At 39.5% G+C, this 26,980-nt stretch overlaps 1 protein-coding gene across 2 annotated transcripts in view; it reads right to left on the reverse strand.

Moving 5' to 3' along the window:
• Positions 1–26,980, reverse strand: part of LOC117337399 (teashirt homolog 2-like) — a 204,317-nt gene that overhangs the window by 14,511 nt on the left and 162,826 nt on the right. The window contains exon 1 of one of the 2 annotated variants that reach the window (XM_033898375.1): positions 2,047–2,360. The exons of the other annotated variant lie outside the window; for it this stretch is intronic. Coding sequence (XP_033754266.1) covers positions 2,047–2,056 — 10 coding nt within the window. The 5' untranslated portion in view covers positions 2,057–2,360. Of the gene's footprint in view, positions 1–2,046; positions 2,361–26,980 lie in introns of those variants that run through there. 2 annotated transcript variants of the gene reach the window in all.

Genomic DNA, 26,980 nt, shown 5'->3' on the forward strand with positions numbered 1-26,980 from the left:
CAGGTAACCAGTATATCAGGTACAGACAGGTAACCAGTATATCAGGTACAGACAGGTAACCAAAGTATCAGGTACAGACAGTTAACCAGTGTATCAGGTACAGACAGGTAACCAAAGTATCAGGTACAGACAGGTAACCAGTATATCAGGTACACAAAGGTAACCAGTATATCAGGTACAGACAGGTAACCAGTGTATCAGGTACAGACAGGTAACCAGTATATCAGGTACAGACAGGTAACCAGTATATCAGGTACAGACAGGTAACCAAAGTATCAGGTACAGACAGGTAACCAGTATATCAGATACAGACACAGGTAACCAGTATATCAGGTACAGACAGGTAACCAGTATATCAGGTACAGACAGGTAATCAAAGTATCAGCTACAGTCAGGTAACCAGTATATCAGGTACAGACAGGTAACCAGTGTATCAGGTACAGACAGGTAATCAAAGTATCAGTTACAGTCAGGTAACCAGTATTCATGTATATGGTTCAGTCAGGTAACCAGTTTACATACTGGAGGTTATGTAATGTTATATATACAGGTATTTATCACATTCTACTTGTTTGGTTTTATGTCAGGTTACTAGACATATCAAGTTATACACAGGTAAATTATATCAGGTTGTAAATATGTAGGGTTATGTACAGGTTAGTTACGCTGGTATAGTTATAGAGGTTAGTCTTGTCAGGTTATAGATATGTCATGCTATAGACAGGTTAGTTATGTCAGGTTATAGACAGGTTAGTCATTTCAGGTTATAGATAAATCAGGTTATATACAGGTTAGTCATATCAGATTATAGATATGTCAGGTTATACACAGGTTAGTTATGTCAGGTTATAGCTATAGCAGGGTATTTTATACAGGTTAGTTATATCAAGTTGTAGACAGGTAGTCATTTCAGGTTATAAAATAAATCAGGTTATATACAGGCCAGTCATGTTAGGTTATATAGAAATCAGGTTATATACAGATTAGTCATTTCTGATTATAGATATATCGGGTTATAAACTGCAGATACATCATATATATGTTAGTTATATCAAGTTATAGATAGGTAGTCATTTCAGGTTATAAATAAATCAGGTTATATACAGGTTAGTCATATCAGATTATAGATGGGTTAGTTATTTAGGTTTTAGACATATCAGGTGATATACTGGTTAGTCATATCAGATTATAGATGGGTTAGTTATCTTAGGTTAAAGATATATCAGGTTATATACAGGTTAGTTATATCAGAATATAGAAATTAAGATAAGTCATTTCCGATTATGAATATATCAGGTCATATACAGTTGAATTACATCAGATTATAGATGGGTTAGTCATTTCAGGCTATAGATATATCAGGTGATATACTGTAGATACACCAGGTTACTGCATTTACAAATTATGTCAAATTTCATTTAATGTCAGATCATATCTTATTCTATCAATGATCTGAAATGAAAATAGTAAATGAAATATTCAAGAATCAGTTTTGAATTTAATCAAACAGAAATTTTCTTAGTGCACAAAAAAGTCTAAATTTGTTTTCATTGATAATTGTTCCAAATATAAATGAACTTGTTTCCCCGAGACATAATGATTTTCTATAAAGTGGGTAAATCATGTATAACATGTAGTAATATCAGTTAAATAGTAAAATACCCATTCAGATTTGTAAAGTGAATCAACAGGTACTTGTAGAGCAAGAGACATCAAATTATAGAAAAAAATTTGTCTAAAAAAAAAATCTTGATCGTGAATCTAAAAATAAACAGATAGATCAATAAATTAAAGATTGTATCAACAATGTACATCAGTAAAATTATGATAATTGAAATTGATCTAATTTATTAATGAAGCAATTGTCATAGATTTCAAATAAATATATTAAAGGGTATGGCTATATGACCTGTAAACACAGCCTACTTTATGGCTAGTGAATCTGTATTGATCTGTATGTACAAACATGTGTGGAAGGTTTACAATCACAGCCTCTGTGTACATCAACAACACACAGCAAATCTACATCACCACAAAGAAACAAACCTGGCATCATGTTTGTTGGCTGGTATCACACATCTATAGGCCAGTATCACAGATCATTCTCCTGAGGAAATCGCCAGAGCTTGTATGTGACAACACATCCTTGTACAATGCAGAAGTCCCTGGTACCAAACACCAGATTAATGGTTAGGGTTGTCCTATTGTTTTTCTTGTCCTGAACATTTTTTTTTCTATAATGTATGTGTGAGAAATTCTGTATCACTGAAGAGGTAGGTGATCTCTATACTACCCGCTGACTGATAGGTGGACGGCCTGTCTTCGTATATATCATAATTGTACAATACGACTAACAAGGCCCTAAACGTTTTGTTGAATCACTGTACACTCAATGAAGGCCGTCATGTCTCATCTCTGGCCTGTCATCATGTCCTGATACACACATTCATCTGTGGGGGGAGGGGGGAACTAGTTATAGTCGCTCACCTGCCCCAACGACCAACAGTAGCAGCATATTTACTTGACAGCCTCCCCTATATAACAGACACGTCCAGGTGTGTATATACCATTAACAGTGTAACCTGTCCTACACAGTACTAAACTAATACAAACATATTGCACATCTTCACTTCATTTCCCACCTTGATAAAAAATAAATCAACATATTTTATACATGGAGCTTTAAAATCCCATACAAATTTATCACTTAAGACGTTTTTTTTAACCTTCCTATTTTCTCAATTTATCCAAAACACCAGTGTTGGTTTCTGTTGGGGATATGTGTCAGTCCCGTTCTCATTATAATGATAAATCACCGTTAACCGTACCTAGTCATATAATCTTTAAACAAATCTCACACTCCACCAGGTTTTTATCCGTACATTTATCCCTACCTCGATCTTCTGTCTTTCTTCTATGGTGTCCTTAGCTAAGGTAATGATAAATTTAGTGAGTACCAGACACACAATGCGTGCACTATTCAACTAGAACCAGCTGCATTGGGTCCCTGTGAGTGCTTTGTTTCAGTGGTGCTGGTTTTCACCTGTCAATAATCGTAAATTTCAGCCTTTTGAGTTGACATATTAAATCAGTTGACAGGATGACCATAGGCGAGATATATTGATTTTCTGTAAGCATTGCTGCCTGTCAGACTCAAGTGCTTCTCACCCAGGGGAGTCTAAAGGTATTATAATGTACCAATCATTAACTTCATTCTCACGTTTTTATTTCTTTTCTTTTCACAAGTTTGATTTAAAAATCTCCAACAATCAATGCAAAAATAAAATAGAATTTTACGACAGAGATCAAATTTGCTTTTTTTTAGAAAGTGATTTAGAACGGAGACTCAGAGGCTATAGGGCTTTTACAATGTTTCAGACAGTCATAGCTAATGGAACTTGTTCTATTTTTCTTCTTCAAATATTTGCCTTTCACAAAGCATGGAAATAGCAACTAATATTGATATTTAAATGAAAGCAGAAAATTAACAATTTTAATGCACATTAGCATTGTTTAAAATTCAAAAAGATAAAAGGATTCTTCTATAGCTGATTTTCTATCTGTATGAACTAATGCTTTTATATTTGAACATTAATGTTTTTTATAAAATGTTGTGTTTCGCTTGCATACCATGATAATGCACCTTTCCAGATATCATAATGGTATGACCTGGTTTTGACACTGCAGAGCTTCAATAGGTCTTTAATTCAGCGTGTGAGATCATTTGAATTTTAAAAAATCTCTTTGATGAATATTATTGAACAATGACATGTATAAATCAAATATCATAAACCTGCCACATACATTCTGCCTAAACAAATCAAACTATTATGCAAAGAATGTTTTTTAGTTCATATTATATTACCCCCACTAGAGATTTTCAAACTTCATAAATGCCAATCAAAAATATCAGTTCTGATATATATACAGATTTATATAGTTAAAAATATAATGTAGGTATATATATTACATGGAAGAAATAATTTAATATTGAATAAAAGTGTGTAATCATTTTGAAGTCGGTTGATTGGACAGAAGACAGCCTGGTATCCCAGTTCTATTATCAATAATCATATTTTGAAGTTGAGATAATATCTGCCTTGATAATCATCCAAAGTTACTACCCCTGATCTCACCCCACCTGTGCGAACTCCACGGTGCTACGTCAGTGTAATTTATTAACATGGTATGACTTGGCTAAGTGATTGGAGGCAGATGCTTGGGTGGATGGATTCAGTAAAGTACCCTTAGCCCTGGAAAAGCTAGGTGGGGGAAATGAATGATTTCAATCTGTCACAGCACAAAAAGGACCTGTCAAGAATTGGGCTGATTTATTATGAGCCGATATTAAGAAACATGAATTTACCTGAGTGCGTAAAGAGACCGATGACATGAATGAAGGACGGCTATCAATCCTGAGCCACTATTTCATTAAATGAAACTTGATATGAAGCTATTGTGACGAATCAAGTTTTATGGCGGAGTATGTGACAAATTATATGGTGTGTGTTTTGGCTGGTGTACAGCGTAGGGTGACAATCAATCAGTCCTAGTATGTCCACCCCTTGTGTGACAGCTCCCTGCACAAGCACACCAGCTGACACACAGGATAGGGGCCCCAGCTGACACAGGGTGTAGGAGGGCCAACATCATAAAGGGGGCAGGGATAGGGGGTAGGGATAGGGCCAACGTCATAAAGGGGGCAGGGATAGGAGGTAGGGATAGGGCCAACGTCATAAAGGGGGTAGGGATAGGGGGCAGGGATAGGGCCAACATCATAAAGGGGGTAGGGATAGGGGGTAGGGATAGGGCCAACGTCATAAAGGGGGCAGGGATATGGCCAACGTCATATAGGGGGTAGGGATAGGGTCAATGTCATAAAGGGGGCAGGGATAGGGGGCATGAATAGGGCCAACGTCACAAAGGGGGCAGGGATAGGGCCAACATCATAAAGGGGGCAGGGATAGGGCCAACATCATCAAGGGGGCAGGGATAGGGCCAACGTCATGCAAGGGTAGGTAAAGGGTCTACCTCATACAGGGGTAGGGATAGGGTCTACCTCATACAGGGATAGGGTCTACCTCATACAGGGATAGGGTCTACCTCATATAGGGATAGGGTCTACCTCATACAGGGATAGGGTCTACCTCATACAGGGATAGGGTCTACCTTATACAGGGTAGGGATAGGGTCTACCTCATACAGGGTAGGGATAGGGTCTACCTCATACAGGGGTAGGGATAGGGTCTACCTCATTTAGCGATAGGGTCTACCTCATACAGGGGTAGGGATAGGGTCTTCCTCATACAGGGTAGGGATAGGGTCTACCTCATACAGGGGTAGGGATAGGGTCTACCTCATTTAGCGATAGGGTCTACCTCATACAGGGGTAGGGATAGGGTCTACCTCATACAGGGATAGGGTCTACCTCATTTAGCGATAGGGTCTACCTCATACCGGGGTAGGGATAGGGTCTACCTTATACAGGGTAGGGATAGGGTCTACCTCATAGAGGGGTAGGGATAGGGTCTACCTCATACAGGGTAGGGATAGGGTCTTCCTCATACAGGGTAGGGATAGGGTCTACCTCATACAGGGGTAGGGATAGGGTCTACCTCATACAGGGTAGAGATAGGGTCTTCCTCATACAGGGTAGGGGTAGGGTCTACCTCATACAGGGGTAGGGATAGGGTCTACCTCATACAGGGGTAGGGATAGGGTCTACCTCATACAGGGGTAGGGATAGGGTCTACCTCATACAGGGGTAGGGATAGGTTCTACCTCTTACAGGGGTAGGGATAGGGTCTACCTCTTACAGGGGTAGGGTCTACCTGATACAGGGTAGGGATAGGGTCTACTTCATACAGGAGTAAGGATAGGGTCTACCTCAAACAGGGGTAGGGATAGGGTCTACCTCATACAGGGGTAGGGATAGGTTCTACCTCTTACAGGGGTAGGGATAGGGTCTACCTCTTACAGGGGTAGGGTCTACCTGATACAGGGTAGGGATAGGGTCTACCTCATACAGGGGTAGGGATAGGGTGTACCTCAAACAGGGGTAGGGATAGGGTCTACCTCATACAGGGGTAGGGATAGGGTCTACCTCATACAGGGGTAGGGATAGGGTCTTCCTCATACAGGGGTAGGGATAGGGTCTACCTCATACAGGGTAGGGATAGGGTCTACCTCATACAGGGGTAGGGGTAGGGTCAACCTTATACAGGGGTAGGGATAGGGTCTACCTCATACAGGGATAGGGTCTACCTCATACAGGGGTAGGGATAGGGTCTACCTCATATAGGGGTTGGGATAGGGTCTACCTCATATAGGGATAGGGATAGGGTCTACCTCATACAGGGGTAGGGATAGGGTCTACCTCTTACAGGGGTAAGGATAGGGTCTACCTCATACAGGGTAGGGATAGGGTCTACCTCATACAGGGGTAGGGGTAGGGTCAACCTCTTACAGGGGTAAGGATAGGGTCTACCTCATACAGGGATAGGGTCTACCTCATACAGGGGTAGGGATAGGGTCTACCTCTTACAGGGGTAAGGATAGGGTCTACCTAATACAGGGGTAGGGATAGGGTCTACCTCATACAGGGATAGGGTCTACCTCAAACATGGGTAAGGATAGTGTCTATCTCATACAGGGGTAGGGATAGGGTCTACCTCATACAGGGGTAAGGATAGGGTCTACCTCATACAGGGGTAGGGATAGGGTCTACCTCATATAGCGATAGGGTCTACCTCATACAGGGGTAGGGATAGGGTCTACCTCATACAGGGATAGGGTCTACCTCATACAGGGTAGGGATAGGGTCTACCTCATACAGGGGAAGGGATAGGGTCTACCTCATACAGGGATAGGGTCTACCTCATACAGGGTAGGGATAGGGTCTACCTCATACAGGGGTAGGGATAGGGTCTACCTCATACAGGGGTAGGGATAGGGTCTACCTCATACAGGAATTGAGATATGGTCTACCTCATACAGGGGGTATTGATAGGGTCTACCTCATACAGGGGTAGGGATATGTTCTACCTCTTACAGGGGTAGGGATAGGGTCTACCTCATACAGGGGTAGGGATAGGGTCTACCTCATACAGGGGTACGGATAGGGTTAACCTCATACAGGGGTAGGGATAGGGTCTTCCTCATACAGGGGTAGGGGTAGGGTCAACCTTATACAGGGGTAGGGATAGGGTCTACCTCAAACATGGGTAAGGATAGGGTCTATCTCATACAGGGGTAGGGATAGGGTCTACCTCATACAGGGGTAGGGATAGGGTCTACCTCATACAGGGGTAGGGATAGGGTCTACCTCATACAGGGATAGGGTCTACCTTATACAGGGTAGGGATAGGGTCTACCTCATACAGGGGTAGGGATAGGGTCTACCTCATACAGGGGTAGGGATAGGGTCTACCTCATACAGGGGTAGGGATAGGGTCTAACTCATACAGGGTAGGGATAGGGTCTACCTCATACAGGGGTAGGGATAGGGTCTACCTCATACAGGGATAGGGTCTACCTCATATAGCGATAGGGTCTACCTCATATCGGGGTAGGGATAGGGTCTACCTCATACAGGGGTAGGGATAGGGTCTACCTCATACAGGGGTAGGGATAGGGTCTACCTCATACAGGGTAGGGATAGGGTCTACCTCATACAGGGGGTATTGATAGGGTCTACCTCATACAGGGATAGGGATAGGGTCTACCTCTTACAGGGGTAAGGATAGGGTCTACCTCATACAGGGTAGGGATAGGGTCTACCTCATACAGGGGTAGGGGTAGGGTCAACCTCTTACAGGGGTAAGGATAGGGTCTACCTCATACAGGGATAGGGTCTACCTCATACAGGGGTAGGGATAGGGTCTACCTCTTACAGGGGTAAGGATAGGGTCTACCTCATACAGGGGTAGGGATAGGGTCTACCTCATACAGGGATAGGGTCTACCTCAAACATGGGTAAGGATAGTGTCTATCTCATACAGGGGTAGGGATAGGGTCTACCTCATACAGGGGTAAGGATAGGGTCTACCTCATACAGGGGTAGGGATAGGGTCTACCTCATATAGCGATAGGGTCTACCTCATACAGGGGTAGGGATAGGGTCTACCTCATACAGGGATAGGGTCTACCTCATACAGGGTAGGGATAGGGTCTACCTCATACAGGGGAAGGGATAGGGTCTACCTCATACAGGGATAGGGTCTACCTCATACAGGGTAGGGATAGGGTCTACCTCATACAGGGGTAGGGATAGGGTCTACCTCATACAGGGGTAGGGATAGGGTCTACCTCATACAGGAATTGAGATATGGATTACCTCATACAGGGGGTATTGATAGGGTCTACCTCATACAGGGGTAGGGATATGTTCTACCTCTTACAGGGGTAGGGATAGGGTCTACCTCATACAGGGGTAGGGATAGGGTCTACCTCATACAGGGGTACGGATAGGGTTAACCTCATACAGGGGTAGGGATAGGGTCTTCCTCATACAGGGGTAGGGGTAGGGTCAACCTTATACAGGGGTAGGGATAGGGTCTACCTCAAACATGGGTAAGGATAGGGTCTATCTCATACAGGGGTAGGGATAGGGTCTACCTCATACAGGGGTAGGGATAGGGTCTACCTCATACAGGGGTAGGGATAGGGTCTACCTCATACAGGGGTAGGGATAGGGTCTACCTCATACAGGGATAGGGTCAACCTTATACAGGGTAGGGATAGGGTCTACCTCATACAGGGGTAGGGATAGGGTCTACCTCATACAGGGGTAGGGATAGGGTCTACCTCATACAGGGGTAGGGATAGGGTCTAACTCATACAGGGTAGGGATAGGGTCTACCTCATACAGGGGTAGGGATAGGGTCTACCTCATACAGGGATAGGGTCTACCTCATATAGCGATAGGGTCTACCTCATATCGGGGTAGGGATAGGGTCTACCTCATACAGGGGTAGGGATAGGGTCTACCTCATACAGGGGTAGGGATAGGGTCTACCTCATACAGGGTAGGGATAGGGTCTACCTCATACAGGGGTAGGGATAGGGTCTACCTCATACAGGGATAGGGTCTACCTCATACAGGGGTAGGGATAGGGTCTACCTCATACAGGGGTAGGGATAGGGTCTACCTCATACAGGGGTAGGGATAGGGTCTACCTCATACAGGGGTAGGGATAGGGTCTACCTCATACAGGGTAGGGATAGGGTCTACCTCATACAGGGGATAGGGTCTACCTCATACAGGGGTAGGGATAGGGTCTACCTCATATAGGGATAGGGTCTACCTCATACAGGGGTAGGGATAAGGGTCTACCTCATACAGGGATAGGGATAGGGTCTACCTCATACAGGGGTAGGGATAGGGTCTACCTCATATAGGGGTAGGGATAGGGTCTACCTCATACAGGGGAAGGGATAGGGTCTACCTCATACAGGGGTAGGGATAGGGTCTACCTCATACAGGGTAGGGATAGGGTCTACCTCATACAGGGGTAGGGATAGGGTCTACCTCATACAGGGATAGAGTCTACCTTATACAGGGTAGGGATAGGGTCTACCTCATACAGGGGTAGGGATAGGGTCTACCTCATACAGGGGTAGGGATAGGGTTAACCTCATACAGGGGTAGGGATAGGGTCTACCTCACACGGGTAGGGATAGGGTCTACCTCATACAGGGATAGGGTCTACCTCATACAGGGATAGGGTCTACCTCATACAGGGGTAGGGATAGGGTCTACCTCATGCAGGGGTAAATGGATTGGGTCCATCATGTACAGGTGCATGGATATCACAGCTAACACAGGAGTTTAGGAGGGCAAACCTGGCAGGGACAGGACAAACATAATATATGGGGGCAGGGACAGGACAAACCTCATACATGGGGGCAGGGACAGGACAAACCTCATACATGGGGGCAGGGACAGGACAAACATAATATATGGGGGCAGGGACAGGACAAACCTAATACATGGGGGCAGGGACAGGACAAACCTCATACATGGAGGCAGGGACAGGACAAACCTCATACATGGGGGCAGGGACAGGACAAACATAATATATGGGGGCAGGAATGTGATTTGTTATGTCACAAGAATGTTTCAAGGACAATAAAAATGCCAGTGTACATTATAACTTCAGTTCACACCGCCATCTTTGCTACTAGTCTGGGTACAATTATGCTAACATCCCTCAGCTTTATCTAGCTAACTTTTCTGGGGGTCGCGGTGGCCGAGTGGTTAAGGTGTACCGACACTTTATCACTAGCCCTCCACCACTGGGTTGTGAGTTCGAAACCTACGTGGGGCAGTTGCCAGGTACTGACCGTAGGCCGGTGGTTTTTCTCCGGGTACTCCGCTTTCCTCCACCTCCAAAACCTGGCTCGTCCTTAAATGACCCTGGCTATTAATAGGACGTTGAACAAAAACAAACAAACTAACTTTGCCACTAGATTGGGTACAATTATGCTAACATTGGTCAGCTTTATCTAGCTAACTTTGCTACTAGTCTGGGTATAATTATGCTAACATTGGTCAGCTTTATCTAGCTAACTTTGGTAACTAGTCTGGGTACAATTATGCTAACATTGGTCAGCTTTATCTAGCTAACTTTGCTACTAGTCTGGGTACAATTATGCTGACATTGGTCAGCTTTATCTAGCTAACTTTGCTACTAGTCTGGGTATAATTATGCTAACATTGGTCAGCTTTATCTAGCTAACTTTGCTACTAGTCTGGGTACAATTATGCTAACATTGGTCAGCTTTATCTAGCTAACTTTGCTACTAGTCTGGGTACAATTATGCTGACATTGGTCAGCTTTATCTAGCTAACTTTGCTACTAGTCTGGGTATAATTATGCTAACATTGGTCAGCTTTATCTAGCTAACTTTGCTACTAGTCTGGGTACAATTATGCTAACATTGGTCAGCTTTATCTAGCTAACTTTGCTACTAGTCTGGGTACAATTATGCTAACATTGGTCAGCTTTATCCAGCTAACTTTGCTACTAGTCTGGGTACAATTATGCTAAATGGGTCAGCTCATCTAGCATAACAGCTACCTTGTGTTACTTAAGGGATTAGATAGTACTTACTTTAAACAGTGATGATCTGTAATATCTCATACATGTCATGATTATTTTTATTGAGATGGTTCTATTCATCTATAGGTGTTATGGGTTGCAGAACCTTCTAGAGGGAGGCATGGTCTTGACACCAAAATTTGTATATATTGGGTCTATAAGGGTAGGGTATTTAAACTAATAAAGATGGATGTTTCTACAAAATCAACCACAATGACTATGTAAACTCTTTATTAATGTGGACTCATTCAATTAGTACTCACTAAAGTTGCATTTCCCCCTAACAAGTAGGATAGGTCTTTCCCTAAGGGTAATAGGTACCTCATACAGGGGTAGGGATAGGGTCTACCTCATACAGGGGTAGGGATAGGGTTAACCTCATACAGGGGTAGGGATAGGGTCTACCTCATACAGGGATAGGGTCTACCTCTTACAGGGGTAGGGATAGGGTCTACCTCATACAGGGGTAGGGATAGTGTCTACCTCATACAGGGATAGGGTCTACCTCATACAGGGATAGGGTCTACCTCATACAGGGGTAGGGATAGGGTCTACCTCATGCAGGGGTAAATGGATTGGGTCCATCATGTACAGGTGCATGGATATCACAGCTAACACAGGAGTTTAGGAGGGCAAACCTCATACATGGGGGCAGGGACAGGACAAACATAATATATGGGGGCAGGGACAGGACAAACCTCATACATGGGGGCAGGGACAGGACAAACCTCATACATGGGGGCAGGGACAGGACAAACATAATATATGGGGGCAGGGACAGGACAAACCTAATACATGGGGGCAGGGACAGGACAAACCTCATACATGGGGGCAGGGACAGGACAAACATAATATATGGGGGCAGGAATGTGATTCGTTATGTCACAAGAATGTTTCAAGGACAATAAAAATGCCAGTGTACATTATAACTTCAGTTCACACCGCCATCTTTGCTACTAGTCTGGGTACAATTATGCCAACATCCCTCAGCTTTATCTAGCTAATTTTTCTGGGGGTCGCGGTGGCCGAGTGGTTAAGGTGTACCGACACTTTATCACTAGCCCTCCACCACTGGGTTGTGAGTTCGAAACCTACGTGGGGCAGTTGCCAGGTACTGACCGTAGGCCGGTGGTTTTTCTCCGGGTACTCCGCTTTCCTCCACCTCCAAAACCTGGCTCGTCCTTAAATGACCCTGGCTATTAATAGGACGTTGAACAAAAACAAACAAACTAACTTTGCCACTAGATTGGGTACAATTATGCTAACATTGGTCAGCTTTATCTAGCTAACTTAGCTACTAGTCTGGGTATAATTATGCTAACATTGGTCAGCTTTATCTAGCTAACTTTGGTAACTAGTCTGGGTACAATTATGCTAACATTGGTCAGCTTTAACTAGCTAACTTTGGTAACTAGTCTGGGTACAATTATGCTAACATTGGTCACCTTTATCTAGCTAACTTTGCTACTAGTCTGGGTACAATTATGCTGACATTGGTCAGCTTTATCTAGCTAACTTTGCTACTAGTCTGGGTATAATTATGCTAACATTGGTCAGCTTTATCTAGCTAACTTTGCTACTAGTCTGGGTACAATTATGCTAACATTGGTCAGCTTTATCTAGCTAACTTTGGTAACTAGTCTGGGTATAATTATGCTAACATTGGTCAGCTTTATCTAGCTAACTTTGGTAACTAGTCTGGGTACAATTATGCTAACATTGGTCAGCTTCATCTAGCTAACACACTCCCTTGTGTTAGCTTAAGATTCAGATAGTCACTTATCTTTAAACACTGATGCATCTGTAATATCTATATATTGTCATGATTTATTTTTATTGACATTTTCTTATTCATTCCTTATAGGTTTTATTGGTGTTGCAGAACCTTCCTTGAGAAGGCATTGTCTTTGAACAAAATTTGTATATAATTGGGTGTAGAGGTTTTCATAAAACATTAATAAAGATGGATGTTTCTTACAAATCAACCACAATCTACTATGTAAACTTCTTTATTAATTGTGCTCAGTTCAATTATACTCACTAAATGTTCATTTCCCCCTAATCAACGCTACTTATGCTTATAACGGTCACTTTATCCCTAATATAATCCAGTTTTTGACATAACCATTACTAGTTCAGTGATTAAGTATCCTCTATAACTTACTCTCATATACATTGTGTTGTTTTAACACCACTTTCCAGTTAAAGTTATTATAAATATCACAAACACTGCATGTTTTTCTCACCAGTATTCACTTGCGTAACACATGCTTTTTAGAATATCAAAATGTTATTGTTATTGATTGTCTTTTATTTTGTATAAATGTCTCAAAAATTTATTGTCATTTCTGTTCTAATTCTCTTCCTACATAAGGATAAATGTTTGAATACAATACCCATATTTGATAGTGCTTTCCTTATTTCTTATGGAATCTTTACCTTATTTATCCTGTAATAAGTCCCGGAGGGGGCCAACTCATGGAGCTCTGTTTCAAAGTTTGGGATGGCCTTAATTATTATAGGGCAATGACATAACAGTTGTTAGTATTATCACTGGACTGTAATCAACATGGTGGTAGGAGGTTAAATAGTATACTTTATATCCTCAGTGACTAAAGGTTTGATATAAAGGCACCTATGCTTTACTTATCAACATGTTTCTGGGTTTTTTTTTCCGGCATAGCCGTATAATTTTCTTTTGGCCCCGGATATGACGCGACAGGTGGCGTTACTGGTCAAGATGAAGTATGTGATTGGTCAATGTAGCGGTAAATGCAAAATACAGATATGCAGTTAAAATCGAAACAAAGATAAGATTGAATGCATGCTGAATAAGTAGATTATCTTTTTAAATGACACATTAATAAAATCAAATTCCTGATTCAAATGCAGTCTTATTATTACCAAAAATGATTCAAACTGATATAATTTTGTTATCCGTGCTGAAACGCATTAGTTCGTTAATTTATTTCACCAGCAGTTTTACATTATAACCACCAGCATTAAAACTATGCCGTTTATCTTTTTTAAAGATATTTCTTGTTTATGTATATTTCTATATAAAACATGAAATGTGAAACATTATACCACTCATGGTAAAACACCAATTCGACTCTCCACTAACAAAAGGGGTGCTTATCAGATAAAAGGTAGTCTTCTTCTTAATCTTCCTGCAATTACAGGACTTCCTGTGTGATTCATGTCTGGTAATGAACATCAACTCGACCAATGATTTATCGAGATTTCATCATGATTTACGTTTTTAACAATTTAAAAAAAATCTGCAACCCATCAATGAATCTGGCATCATATATCATTTTAATTTTCCAATGGATCACCTTGCCTTAAAACAGACAAATCTTCCACATGTGTTTTCCTATTTCTCATAGTCTCTCTGTTTTAAACCTGTTCAGCAATAACCGAGTTATCTAATCTGTTGTCAACAGATCGTCCAATTCTATTATATTTAATACCATCTATAAATTGTGCTTACAGGGTACTGTAATTACTACCGATGATCATTTTTCTCTTTCTGAAAAACAGCCTGATGCCTTGCCTCTATCAAATGACTTAATTGTACTGTTATATAACCGGACCTTGACAATAATATGGGCATTCACACATCTACGATCTATAAACTACCACATAAATACCACTTAAATCAGAAAAACTACCTTAACTAGCCTCGAACAAGTATTTATACTGGTGCTTCCTGGCCAAATGTTGTGGTAAGTCGAGCAAGCATAATACAATGACTGTACATTAATCTGCAAAACATATCATTAATACGAAGATACCAGAGTGATCATATTTCATCCTGTTGAAAAGCTTATTTCTCAAATGGAGTTTTATTACATTTTCATTTCATCTCATAATTATACTTTAATAACTATATTTCATCGGGATAGAACAGCTTAATTTGGTTAAATGATTTTCTCAAATTTGTTAAGTATTCGTCTGTAGAGATCAAAGAGACCAACGTGAATTAACTTCCCCTTAACTGAGCCCTGTGAATAGATACATAAACCATGCTAATTGGACAATTAAGACAAAAATCATTACAAGTATGAAGAGTCGGTAATTTTAATTTCATTAACCCACTATAAGCATTATATCACTACAACAATGCTCTCTCTCCACTTGTTTTCTTCTTTCGTAATTAACACATGAATTTGATCCCCAAATGAAATGAAAAACTGATTGATTAATTGAAAACTTTAGCAGTCTATCCGACCATAAATATTCTATGTTTTATGAAAGATAGGGTAACACAGCTGTGAAAACTATATATGGAAGTTATTAACATATCTTATCAATAAGTTAGTACTTTTGAGAGCTATTCATAATGTGAAAATTGTATACGGAATAATGACTGAACTGTTCAAATCTGAAATATCTGATCAACAGATCGGTGTCCAGTCATCAATCACAGCTATCAAATTTAAAAGGATAGGAGAGAAATCTTTGATATTGGTGGCCTTGGAGTGATAGATTTATTGACAGGAGGGGCCCTGTTGTCAGGGGTAACAACCAATCAGAATCCTGCTAACACTGCCATGTTGTCACCAGTCATCTCTGTCATGACCAAATAATGGTGGTTCTGTGTGTCCTGATTTTTCTGTAAACTGCCTGTTTAATCATGTAAACAGTCTGTCATCAACAACCTTGATACTACAATTTAGGTATGATCTTTATTTCTCACACTGACTTTTTACATTCACAAAGATTTGGTTAAGGCTAATATTGTATATTTTGTTATTTTTGAAATCAGCAGAATGGTGAATATTTTGCATTTTTTTCCAAATTTGATTGATTTACCTAGAGAATAATTAAGACTAAGGCACTTTGTATTAATATTGTTATAATCACCAATTCATGATCATTGAAAATGCATTTTGTGGATTTTAAGGTTTTTAACCCAAATCTGAAAAGTAAGTGAATTTATATTTTTGCCAAAGAAACATGAAATTTTTGAAGAAAGTAAAGGAAGAAAATATACTCTAACAATAATAAGATCTACCAGCAATAGATTTCCATAGTAATGTGTTAAGTTAACTAATCTTCAAAGAAAGCTGTGTGCCTACCTTATACTAATACATCATTACCTGTCATCTTCAAACACCCTAATACCAAACATTCTGTAGGGGTATATTAGCCTAGATTTAAAAACATAGATCAGCCATTCTTAAGTCAACTTTGCTTTGAAGGTATTTCAGGGACTTGCATTTTTGAGGATACTAAATGATCTATGAGAAAGAAAAAGCTTTTATTTCTTTTCATTTTTTCAAACCTTTTGGTGATATGATAATTAATCTAGACCCATAAGCCTTTCAATTCCGTTTTTATGACAAATTATATAGCCCTCGTATAATATAGGTTCTGACATATTAAACTCACAAACTTTCCTAATATGACAAAAGTAATATACATGTATGTCTATCACATTACTTTTAACATATCAAGTCTGCGCCTCACAATTCCATCCACTGTGTGCCTGTCGTTGTTGCTTTCCTTCCTTCGTTTGACATACTTAAGAAAAAGCATAAAGGTTTAATACTGCACTCATTTCTAATATCAAAATGTCATCATTTGCTTCTTACAGCATCTTGAAATGGATAATGTTAATGTTTAATGATTTTTGAGTCACAAATATGGTTTCTTGACTGGTTTCATCTGGTAAAAGAATAACTTGAAATATGATTATTTATACTTAGGTTTTGTAATGTCGCAAATTATTATTATTTTCATTACTAATCAAAACAAAAATGTAAAGAAAAAACTCTGAATATATGTACACAGCTAAAAACAATTCATATCATGTCCTATTAACTTGAAAATTCAAGTTAATATATGAAAATCCTTTTCTTATCTCTATGAATACTTTCCTTTTTAGCTGAAAGATTTTTTTCTGGTTATACCAAATGGCATATATGAAATAAAGCATCATCAGATCATCAGATTTAGAGGTGTGACTAGTCACAACATCTCATACACTGCCCTAAACCAACCAATCAGGTAATAAACAGAAATCCCAAATTAACCAATCACATAAATGGAAATATATAAATAGAATGCAGATCAACCAATAAAGTGAATGGACACAAATCAATTTGGTAACATAGTCCAGATCAACCAATTAGGTCAAATTGGACAGAGATTTCAAAACAACCAAGCAAGACTGAGATTCAAAATTCATTTCACATCAATACAACATTTTGACAATAACATACTAAGATTGTACAGGCTTCAAGGAAAATCTAGCTTGGAAATACAAAGGCTGTACAGGCTACAAGGACAATCCACCTTGACAATACAAAGGCTGTACAGGTAACAAGGACAATCCACCTTGACAATACAAAGGCTGTACAGGTAACAGGACAATCCACCTTGACAGTACAAAGGCTGTACAGGTAACAAGGACAATCTACCTTGACATTACAAAGGTTGTACAGACTATAAGGACAATCCACCTTGACAGTACAAAGGCTGTACAGGTATAAAGGACAATCCACCTTGACAGTACAAAGGCTGTACAGGCTACAAGGACAATCCACCTTGACAATACAAAGGTTGTACATGTACAGGCAACAAGGACAATCCACCTTGACAATACAAAGGCTGTACAGACTACAAGGACAATCCACCTTGACAATACAAAGACTGTACAGGCAACAAGGACAATCTACCTTGACAATACAAAGGCTGTACAGACTACAAGGACAATCCACCTTGACAATACAAAGACTGTACAGGCAACAAGGACAATCCACCTTGACAATACAAAGACTGCACAGGCAACAAGGACAATCCACCTTGACAGTACAAAGGCTGTACATGTACAGGTAACAAGGACAATCCACCTTGACAGTACAAAGGCTGTACAGGTAACAAGGACAATCCACCTTGACAGTACAAAGGCTGTACAGGTAACAAGGACAATCCACCTTGACAGTACAAAGGCTGTACATGTACAGGTAACAAGGACAATCCACCTTGACAACTGCATTTCAGGCTTGATCAGACCAAAGCATAAACATGTTAAGAATGTTTACAGAGTGTTTAATATGTGGGACTTGGGTGTGAATTTAACTGGATGAAATATTGCTTTGACCTTTGACATATAAACTTGATTTGGTGAACTGTGTGTCATTGTTTTGTTTGCCTGACCATAAATATGGTGAGCCAGGTCAGGAAATGATGTGCCATGGTTGAGAGTGTTGGAAAGTCCCCTGAGTACCTGGCCCCAGCCATCCAAGGCAGGTAGGCAGGACCAGTGTGTGACTTCACATCTGGGGCTAAAATTATCCTACAGTCATGACATAACAAAGAAACATTACCCTGACTCAAACCCACGATTTATGTACAGTTGTCGTGATAGAGTCAAATAATTCAACAATCCAAATTAGTGCTATCAATCATACTGGAGTTATACAATGCTAATGAGGTGGAAGCCATGGCCACTACAGCTTCATCCTGCTACATCTACATCAACTAATCCCAGAGTTACCTAGGCTCTACATGTGATTATGGCATTAATAACATCAAGTTCAACTCAGTTGGCATATTACACCGACATATTTCATTCAATTTGTGGCAATTGGGAAATAACTAAATGTTATTTATTAGAGAGAAAGTTTTTAAAACAGATTTCATTAAGTGTTAAAAACGTAATATTCTTATGATTGTGATTTGCATAATGAGAAACCTTGACTCTAAGAAATTTCAAATCTTTTGACTTAAACCCAGAAGACATTTTGATACAGATTGGATAATCTTAACTTTAAAGTGTAATCAAGTTTGATCAAAACCAGATTATACATGGCATAACCTATTTTGTAGGTCATGCCATGTAAAGCTAATTGACCATTAAACTGATTCAAAACTGATTAATCTGTGACACAGGTCAAATTAATTAAGATGATAGTTCAATTATTTTATCCAAAGAATGGAATCATACAGCAACATTGTAAAAATTTTGAGAAAAATGATTGAATGATACGATTGCCAAACAAGAGGTCCATGGGGCTTAATATTTACCTGAGGTTTGAAATATTTCTGTCAATTTGACCCTTTTTGACCTTGCCCAACAGCCCCCGGGGTCAGTCAGGCCAACATATGCACACCATCAAACTGTCTTCCAAAACTGCTAATTCTAACCAAGTTAGAATTAATTCCAATAGAAATCCAACAAATGATAATCAATAATGTGATTTCCCTATATAAACTATAGCAAAGTTAACCTCCTCCCCTCCTCATGAAATTCACAATTTTGGTAAAGCACCTCAAGACCCTTCTATATATTAAGAGTATTTGATTCTACCTTATTTTGGTCTTGAAATGAAGATTTTTGAAATTTCAGTCAATCTGACCCCTTTTGGCCCTACCCTTCAGTCCCCTTATGGTTGGGAACTGTATAATTCACAATTTTGTTTGAACTTAGGCCATTGAAAGTTTCTGCAAAATTTCATTAAATTTGGTTCAGGGGTTTCTGAGAAGAAGTTGAAAATGTTAATTGCTAACAGACACACAATGGACAAAAGGCGATTAGAATGGGTCAATTGAGACATTTTTCTCCACTGAACAAAATTTACTTTAAGTTGATTTTATATTTAAAATATCTCTGTAAGCTTACAACAGCTTGATGTTATTATGAAGCATATTAAACATTCAGAACAATCATAGGTACTAAAGATTTCCATTTGCATTGTTAGGGCTCAATCATTGTGATGTCAAATTCTTAACGAAATCTCAGAAAACCTACCGAATGATGCTAACATGAGAAAATAACATTATTCCCACAAAAAATAACTATTCAAAGATTAGATAAAACATTTATAATGAACAAAAGGAGACAATTTGCATTTTTGTTAATACCAGGTCTAAAACGAACATCCCAAAAACAATGATATGATATCAGCCTACTGAGAAACCTGTTGTCATAGATGAGCTATGCTTTTAGAAAATAGATGTGATACCACGTCAACATCTGAACATTTCAATCTTTAAGTCTATGCTAATCAAGATGCCATGAAAACCATCTTCACATAACATCAGCCGCACACTAGTATCAGAGAAAAGCCTACTAAAATGGTCTCGTTTCCTGCCAGGAGAGATTCTGGAAGGCGCCATGTTAAACCAAACCATCATTCTTGTATCACAACAGGCTACTTAGTTCAGATAACAACTGTACTTTTCCAGACTGCAGCAACTATAGGGTTTCTGCTTAGAATTAAGCCAAGAAATTATTCTTTGTATGAAAAAAAAGCATATTTTTTCTTGCTTTATACTTTTACACGTTAAAGTCATCGAAAGGTTAATGCCTCCTAGCTGACAGATAGCGACAGAAAATGTTCAGGTTTTCATTTATTTGCTTTTCGAAAAATAATTTGAGGAATATTTTCACTTATTTTCTGAAATAAGACATTTTTATTTTCAAACATGACAGAATTTTGTTCTTCAAAACACTTAGGAAAGACAAAATAATTATCAAATAAAAATAAATGTACTTAATATTTCTACCTTATCCAATTCAGATTGAGTGTTTTCCTGAACATACATCAATTTTATTTTCAAACTTACATATGTACATTTTACAACAACATGTATTTTATTCATCCCAACTAGATCATTTACATGGTAATCTTTCCAATCACACTAAAAGTACAGCCTTCATCATCACAAGTACTTTTTCATTTACGCAAGTTGGGTCTAGAATATTTAAACAAAGTATATATAAATCCACCACATAAATGTTATTGCATATTTTTTTTAGCTTCCAATATTACTCTTAAGGGCACAACTCTTCTTCAAGTTATGTAGTTTTTGATGTTCATGTATATCCAAGTCAAGAACTGAGCAATTGGATACTGGTAATTTAATATAAATATTAACCAAAATTATAAATTCCATTTTCTACTGTGAATTGATTTACATGTCCAATGATGCACTGCTCCACTGGTGCATTTTAACAGGTTAGTTTTGGATCTGTTCATATTTACATTTGTACTATACATCACTGAAAAACCAGGCCTGTGGCGTAAGTAACTTCCCAATGATTTATATCAGTGATAACAATGACTTAGTAATATACAAATCTACATTTGTCACAAGTTAATGTGCGAGATCAAGTCATTGTCATTGCTCTTACATCAAACTTTTTCAAAATCAAACAGAGAAAAATATCAGAAAAGAAATACAAACAGATTTCAGCTGTTCCATTTAAATTTGGAAGCTATTCCGTTTATTTGCCCTCCCCCACCTATAAGGAAAGGATATTGCAAACAAATGTCAGGTGTTCAGTTAATTCAGAAACTGTTCTGTTTATTTGACCGCTATGCAAAGACGTGTTTTAAGGATATTTTCAAAAGATAAAACTAAAACTATTGACATATTGATTGTAAAAATGTAAGAATACATCAATCAAATAATTAAAATAAACAATACTATTGTATACTTTTATTGGAATGAAATTGATGAATTTAATTCTAAAGCCCAACTAATGTTGAGTTATCTAACCACTTTAGCCTATCTGATATAAACCGTAATTGTCAATACAGTGATTTACATTTAGCTGACCAGCCGAGTGACCATTAGATAACTTGTGTCCAGCCCAGCTGGGTCTAACACCAGATGATTCTCCTAGCAATATTTTTTCTGTGTGTGATTTATAAGTTTTGTCTGGAGTGTTGTCGACTTTTGTCCATTTTTGATATCTTCTCCACCCAACAGCCCTCCCCTTTTAGCTGCAGACACTTGAACACTGACCATGAAAGACAATGGGTGTGTAATTAATATACATTTATCAGCCTGCTGATTCCATCAATTATTGCCCCATACTTATCCCCCAGTCTTCTAAAGATGTACAGTATTAGGCCAACTCAACCTGATGCGTTTGATTCAAATCAATGTCCTGTGATACCAAATATGGTGTATCAGGCCAACCTAACCTAATGTTTTGTTTCAGATTGGTTTATCTTTCATACTCATATAAAACTAAAAAAATATTCCTGTCAAAGCTAAAATGCAAATATTTTCAGAAAAATTTGTGGATAAACAGCAAACTCCAAGATAAAAATCAGTAATTGGTAATGCGAAAATTGTCTGACAACAGTAGTCCACAAAGACATTGTCTTACAACAGTAGTCAACACAAGAATTGCCTAGCAACAGTATAGTCAACACAAGAATTGCTTACGAACAGTAGTCAACACAAGCATTGCCTAGCAACAGTAGTCAACACAAGCATTGCCTAGCAAAAGTAGTCAATACAGACATTGCCTGACAATAGCAGTCAACATAGTCTTTTCCTGACATTAGCAGTCAACACAGACATTTTCTGACAACAGTTGTCAGCACACATTGCCTGGCAACAGTAGTCAACACAAACATTGCCTGGCAACAGTAGTCAACACAGACATATTCTGATAACAGTAGTCAACACACATTGCCTGACAACAGTAGTCAACACAGACATCACCTGGCAACAGTAGTCAACACACATTGCCTGGCAACAGTAGTCAACACAAACATTGCCTGGCAACAGTAGTCAACACAGACATTGCCTGATAACAGTAGTCAACACACATTGCCTGACAACAGTAGTCAACACAGACATCACCTGGCAACAGTAGTCAACACACATTGCCTGACAACAGTAGTCAACACAGACATCACCTGGCAACAGTAGTCAACACAGACATTGCCTTACAACAGTAGATAACACTTATTTCCTGACAACAGTAGTTGCCTTGCAACAGCAGACAACACACACTGCCTGACAACAGTAGACAACACACACTGCCTGACAACAGTAGACAACACACACTGGCTGACAACAGCAGACAACACACACTGCCTGACAACAGTAGACAACACACACTGGCTGACAACAGTAGACAACACACACTGCATGACAACAGCAGACAACACACATTTCCTGACAACAGAGGTTGCCTTGCAAACTGTATTCAACACACACATTTCCTGACAACAGTAGTCAACACAAACAAGAGATCCCAGAGGGATCTTGGCGCCCACCATTGAATGATCTTCATAGGTTCCATGTCAGATTGATCTTTTCTCTACTTTTCCCTTCTTCTAAGTCTTACTAATCTGTGTAAATTCAGAAACAGCCCTCTATAGCTAGTACTTTTCAAACAAGGGGAAGCTATATATAAAATATAAGATTTAGCGATAATGGCTGTCTGTCGACCATGTTGTTTTTGGATTGGTCCCAATATGCAAAACTAGGCACTGAGGGGAACCTACATATGAAATTTGAGAAAGATCCCTTAAATACTTTCTCAGAAATAGCGATAACAAACTTCAATTGTCAAAATCCTAGATGGCTGCCTGTCGGCCATGTTGTTTTCTGATTGGTCTCAAAATGCAATATGCATAACTAGGCACCAAGGGAAACCTACATATGAAATTTGAGAAAGATCCCTTCAGTACTTTTTCAGAAATAGCGATAACAAACTTCAATTGTCAAAATCCAAGATGGCTGCCTGTCGGCCATGTTGTTTTCTGATTGGTCTCAAAATGCAATATGCATAACTAGGCACCAAGGGAAACCTACATATGAAATTTGAGAAAGATCCCTTCAGTACTTTCTCAGAAATAGCGATAACAAACTTCAATTGTCAAAATCCAAGATGGCTGCCTGTCGGCTAGGTTGTTTTCCGATCGGTCCCAAAATGCAATATGCATAACAAGGCACCAAGGGGAACCTACATATGAAATTTGAGAAAGATCCCTTCAGTACTTTCTCAGAAATAGCGATAACAAACTTCAATGGTCAAAATCCAAGATGGCTGCCTGTCGGCCATGTTGTTTTCTGATCAATCCCAAAATGCAATATGCATAACTAGGCACCAAGGGAAACCAACATATGAAATTTGAGAAAGATCCCTTCAGTACTTTCTCAGAAATAGCGATAACAAACTTCAATGGTCAAAATCCAAGATGGCCGCCTGTCGGCCATGTTGTTTTCCGATCGATCCCAAAATGCAATATGCATAACTAGGCACCAAGGGAAACCAACATATGAAATTTGAGAAAGATCCCTTCAGTACTTTCTCAGAAATAGCGATAACAAACTTCAATGGTCAAAATCCAAGATGGCTGCCTGTCGGCCATGTTGTTTTCCGATCGGTCCCAAAATGCAATATGCATAACTAGCACCAAGGGAAACACACATATGAAATTTGAGAAATATCCCTTCAGTACTTTCTCAGAAATAGCGATAACAAACTTCAATGGTCAAAATCCAAGATGGCTGCCTGTCGGCCATGTTGTTTTCCGATCGGTCCCAAAATGCAATATGCATAACTAGGCACCAAGGGAAACCCACATATGAAATTTGAGAAAGATCCCTTCAGTACTTTCTCAGAAATAGCGATAACAAACTTCAATGGTCAAAATCCAAGATGGCTGCCTGTCGGCCATGTTGTTTTCCGATCGGTCCCAAAATGCAATATGCATAACTAGGCACCGAGGGGAACCTACATATGAAATTTGAGAAAGATCCCTTCAGTACTTTCTCAGAAATAGCGATAACAAACTTCAATGGTCAAAATCCAAGATGGCTGCCTGTCGGCCATGTTGTTTTCCGATCGGTCCCAAAATGCAATATGCATAACTAGGCACCAAGGGGAACCTACAAATGAAATTTGAGAAAGATCCCTTCAGTACTTTCTGAGGATTAGCGATAACAAGAATTGTTTACGGACGGACGGACGGACGGACGGACGGACGGACGGAGGGAGGGACGGACGGACGGACGGACGACGGACCACGGACGCAGGGCGATTTGAATAGCCCACCATCTGATGATGGTGGGCTAAAAATGTCCGACAACAGTAGTCAACACAAAAAATGTCTGACAACATTAGTCAACAAAGACACTGTCTGAAAACTGAAGTCAACAGATGTTTCCTGACAATAGTATATATAGTCAACACAAACATTGACTGGCAACAGTAGTCAACACAAACATTGCCTGACAACAGTAGTCAACACAAACGTTGCCTGGCAACAGTAAGTCAACACAAACATTGCCTGGCAACAGTAGTCAACACAGACATTGCCTGACAACAGTAGTCAACACAAACATTGACTGGCAACAGTAGTCAACATAAACATTGCCAGGCAACAGTAATCAACACAAACATTGCCTGGCAACAGAAGTAAAGACAAACATTATCATACACATTATGTGAACATTTAGAGTGTTATGCTATAATAGAATGTAAAAAGAAAACAAAATCATCTACAGAGCATTACACAATCTTACAGGCCAGAATCTATACCAGGGTAACCAGGAAAAAACAATGCAAAGTACAAGTGTAACATACCTCAATGGGCGACAACATGAATTTACAGGCATGGTAGGGGCCTTACCTAGAGGAGACTTAACCTTCTGTCAGGGTGATGAGGAGGCTGAAGGCTTTGATGCAGATGTCAATAGTTGATGTGGGATGGGAGCGCAGGATGGTACCTGGGATGGAGGAGCGAGGCTATGTTTTCATGGGATGTTAATGGGACTGTTGACACTGAGGCAAGATTGAATGCAGCCATGTTTGATCCTTCAGGTGACAAGATTGATTGGTACAAGTCATGTTGGCTCTGACAGCTAAACAATAATCTCCACTTGACGATCTATGCATGCAGCTTGGGGGGAGCCTTCTAGTCTATTGATTCCTTGTTTGCATTTCAATGTTGACAGTTTTCACATATTAGCCATGGCGTACAGTATCAGTGGTCTCCGCCAGCTACAAAATGAAGCCCGTGTGATGGGTGATAACAAATTCTTCCACTGTCTGCTGATTACAACAAACTTCCATCAACTTCACACCCTTTTAACGATTTATTAGGCTCATCTTTGTTTCTTATGCCCGCAGAAATTAAGTCAGACAAATCGCTATGAAATATGACCTCTGGAAACTGTCAATGCCGTCCTCCACACAGGTCCTACACTGAGACCACTAATGTCTCTATACCACAACTTGCAGCCAGTTTACCATAATAATGTTCTCTCTATCAAATAAGGCATGCTTTTTTTCTACAATTCTTGAATTTCTGATTTTAGAATAGGACTAAATTTTGTAATTTCATTGTTGAGTCTGGACAAAACGTCCGATAAAACACTGATCCCGACCGCACTTTCAAACAGTTATCCAACAATCGAAAGTTTCATAACATTGTGTTTTCTTTGTGGGGTCAGAGGTCACTACCGTATATCCTGCTTCAGTGAAGACTTTCAAGCCACGTTTCTATTTCAAATCACATTATCCTTCCAAATCGAGAGAGATGGAAATTCATTGTTTTATTTCAAAGCAGGATCATATTTTTTTTTATTAATATCAACCTTTGCGAGTCAAAAATATATAAATAAGACATATGAAGTTTCCTGATTTAAAAATATTTCATGAATATATTTAAGAAGAAGAACACTGATAAATGACAGCCATAGCTACATTAATGCCTCATTGAATAAAGTCATTTTTATAACAAGTCATCGAAATAGAGAAAGTTTTATAGCCTGACACTCAACCAAAGATAATCTTGTTTCCATGGCAACAATGTGAACTCAACTGAAGGTAATTATTTCACCATGACAACATGGCAACAGTCAACCAAAGGTGACCATGTTTCCATGACAACAATGTGAACTCAACTGAAGGTAATTATTTCACCATGACAACATGGCAACAGTCAACAAAAGGTAACCATGTTTCCATGACAACAATGTGAACTCAACTGAAGGTAATTACTTCACCATGACCTCATGGTGACAGGCTAGCAAATGTATGTAGACTTCTTTCTTTTACAACATATATTATTCACGTGTGTTGGCCCGTAAGTAAGCGCACAAAGGGG

The sequence above is a fragment of the Pecten maximus genome, chromosome 11 (assembly GCF_902652985.1).
Source record: "Pecten maximus chromosome 11, xPecMax1.1, whole genome shotgun sequence".
Classification (NCBI taxonomy): domain Eukaryota; kingdom Metazoa; phylum Mollusca; class Bivalvia; order Pectinida; family Pectinidae; genus Pecten; species Pecten maximus.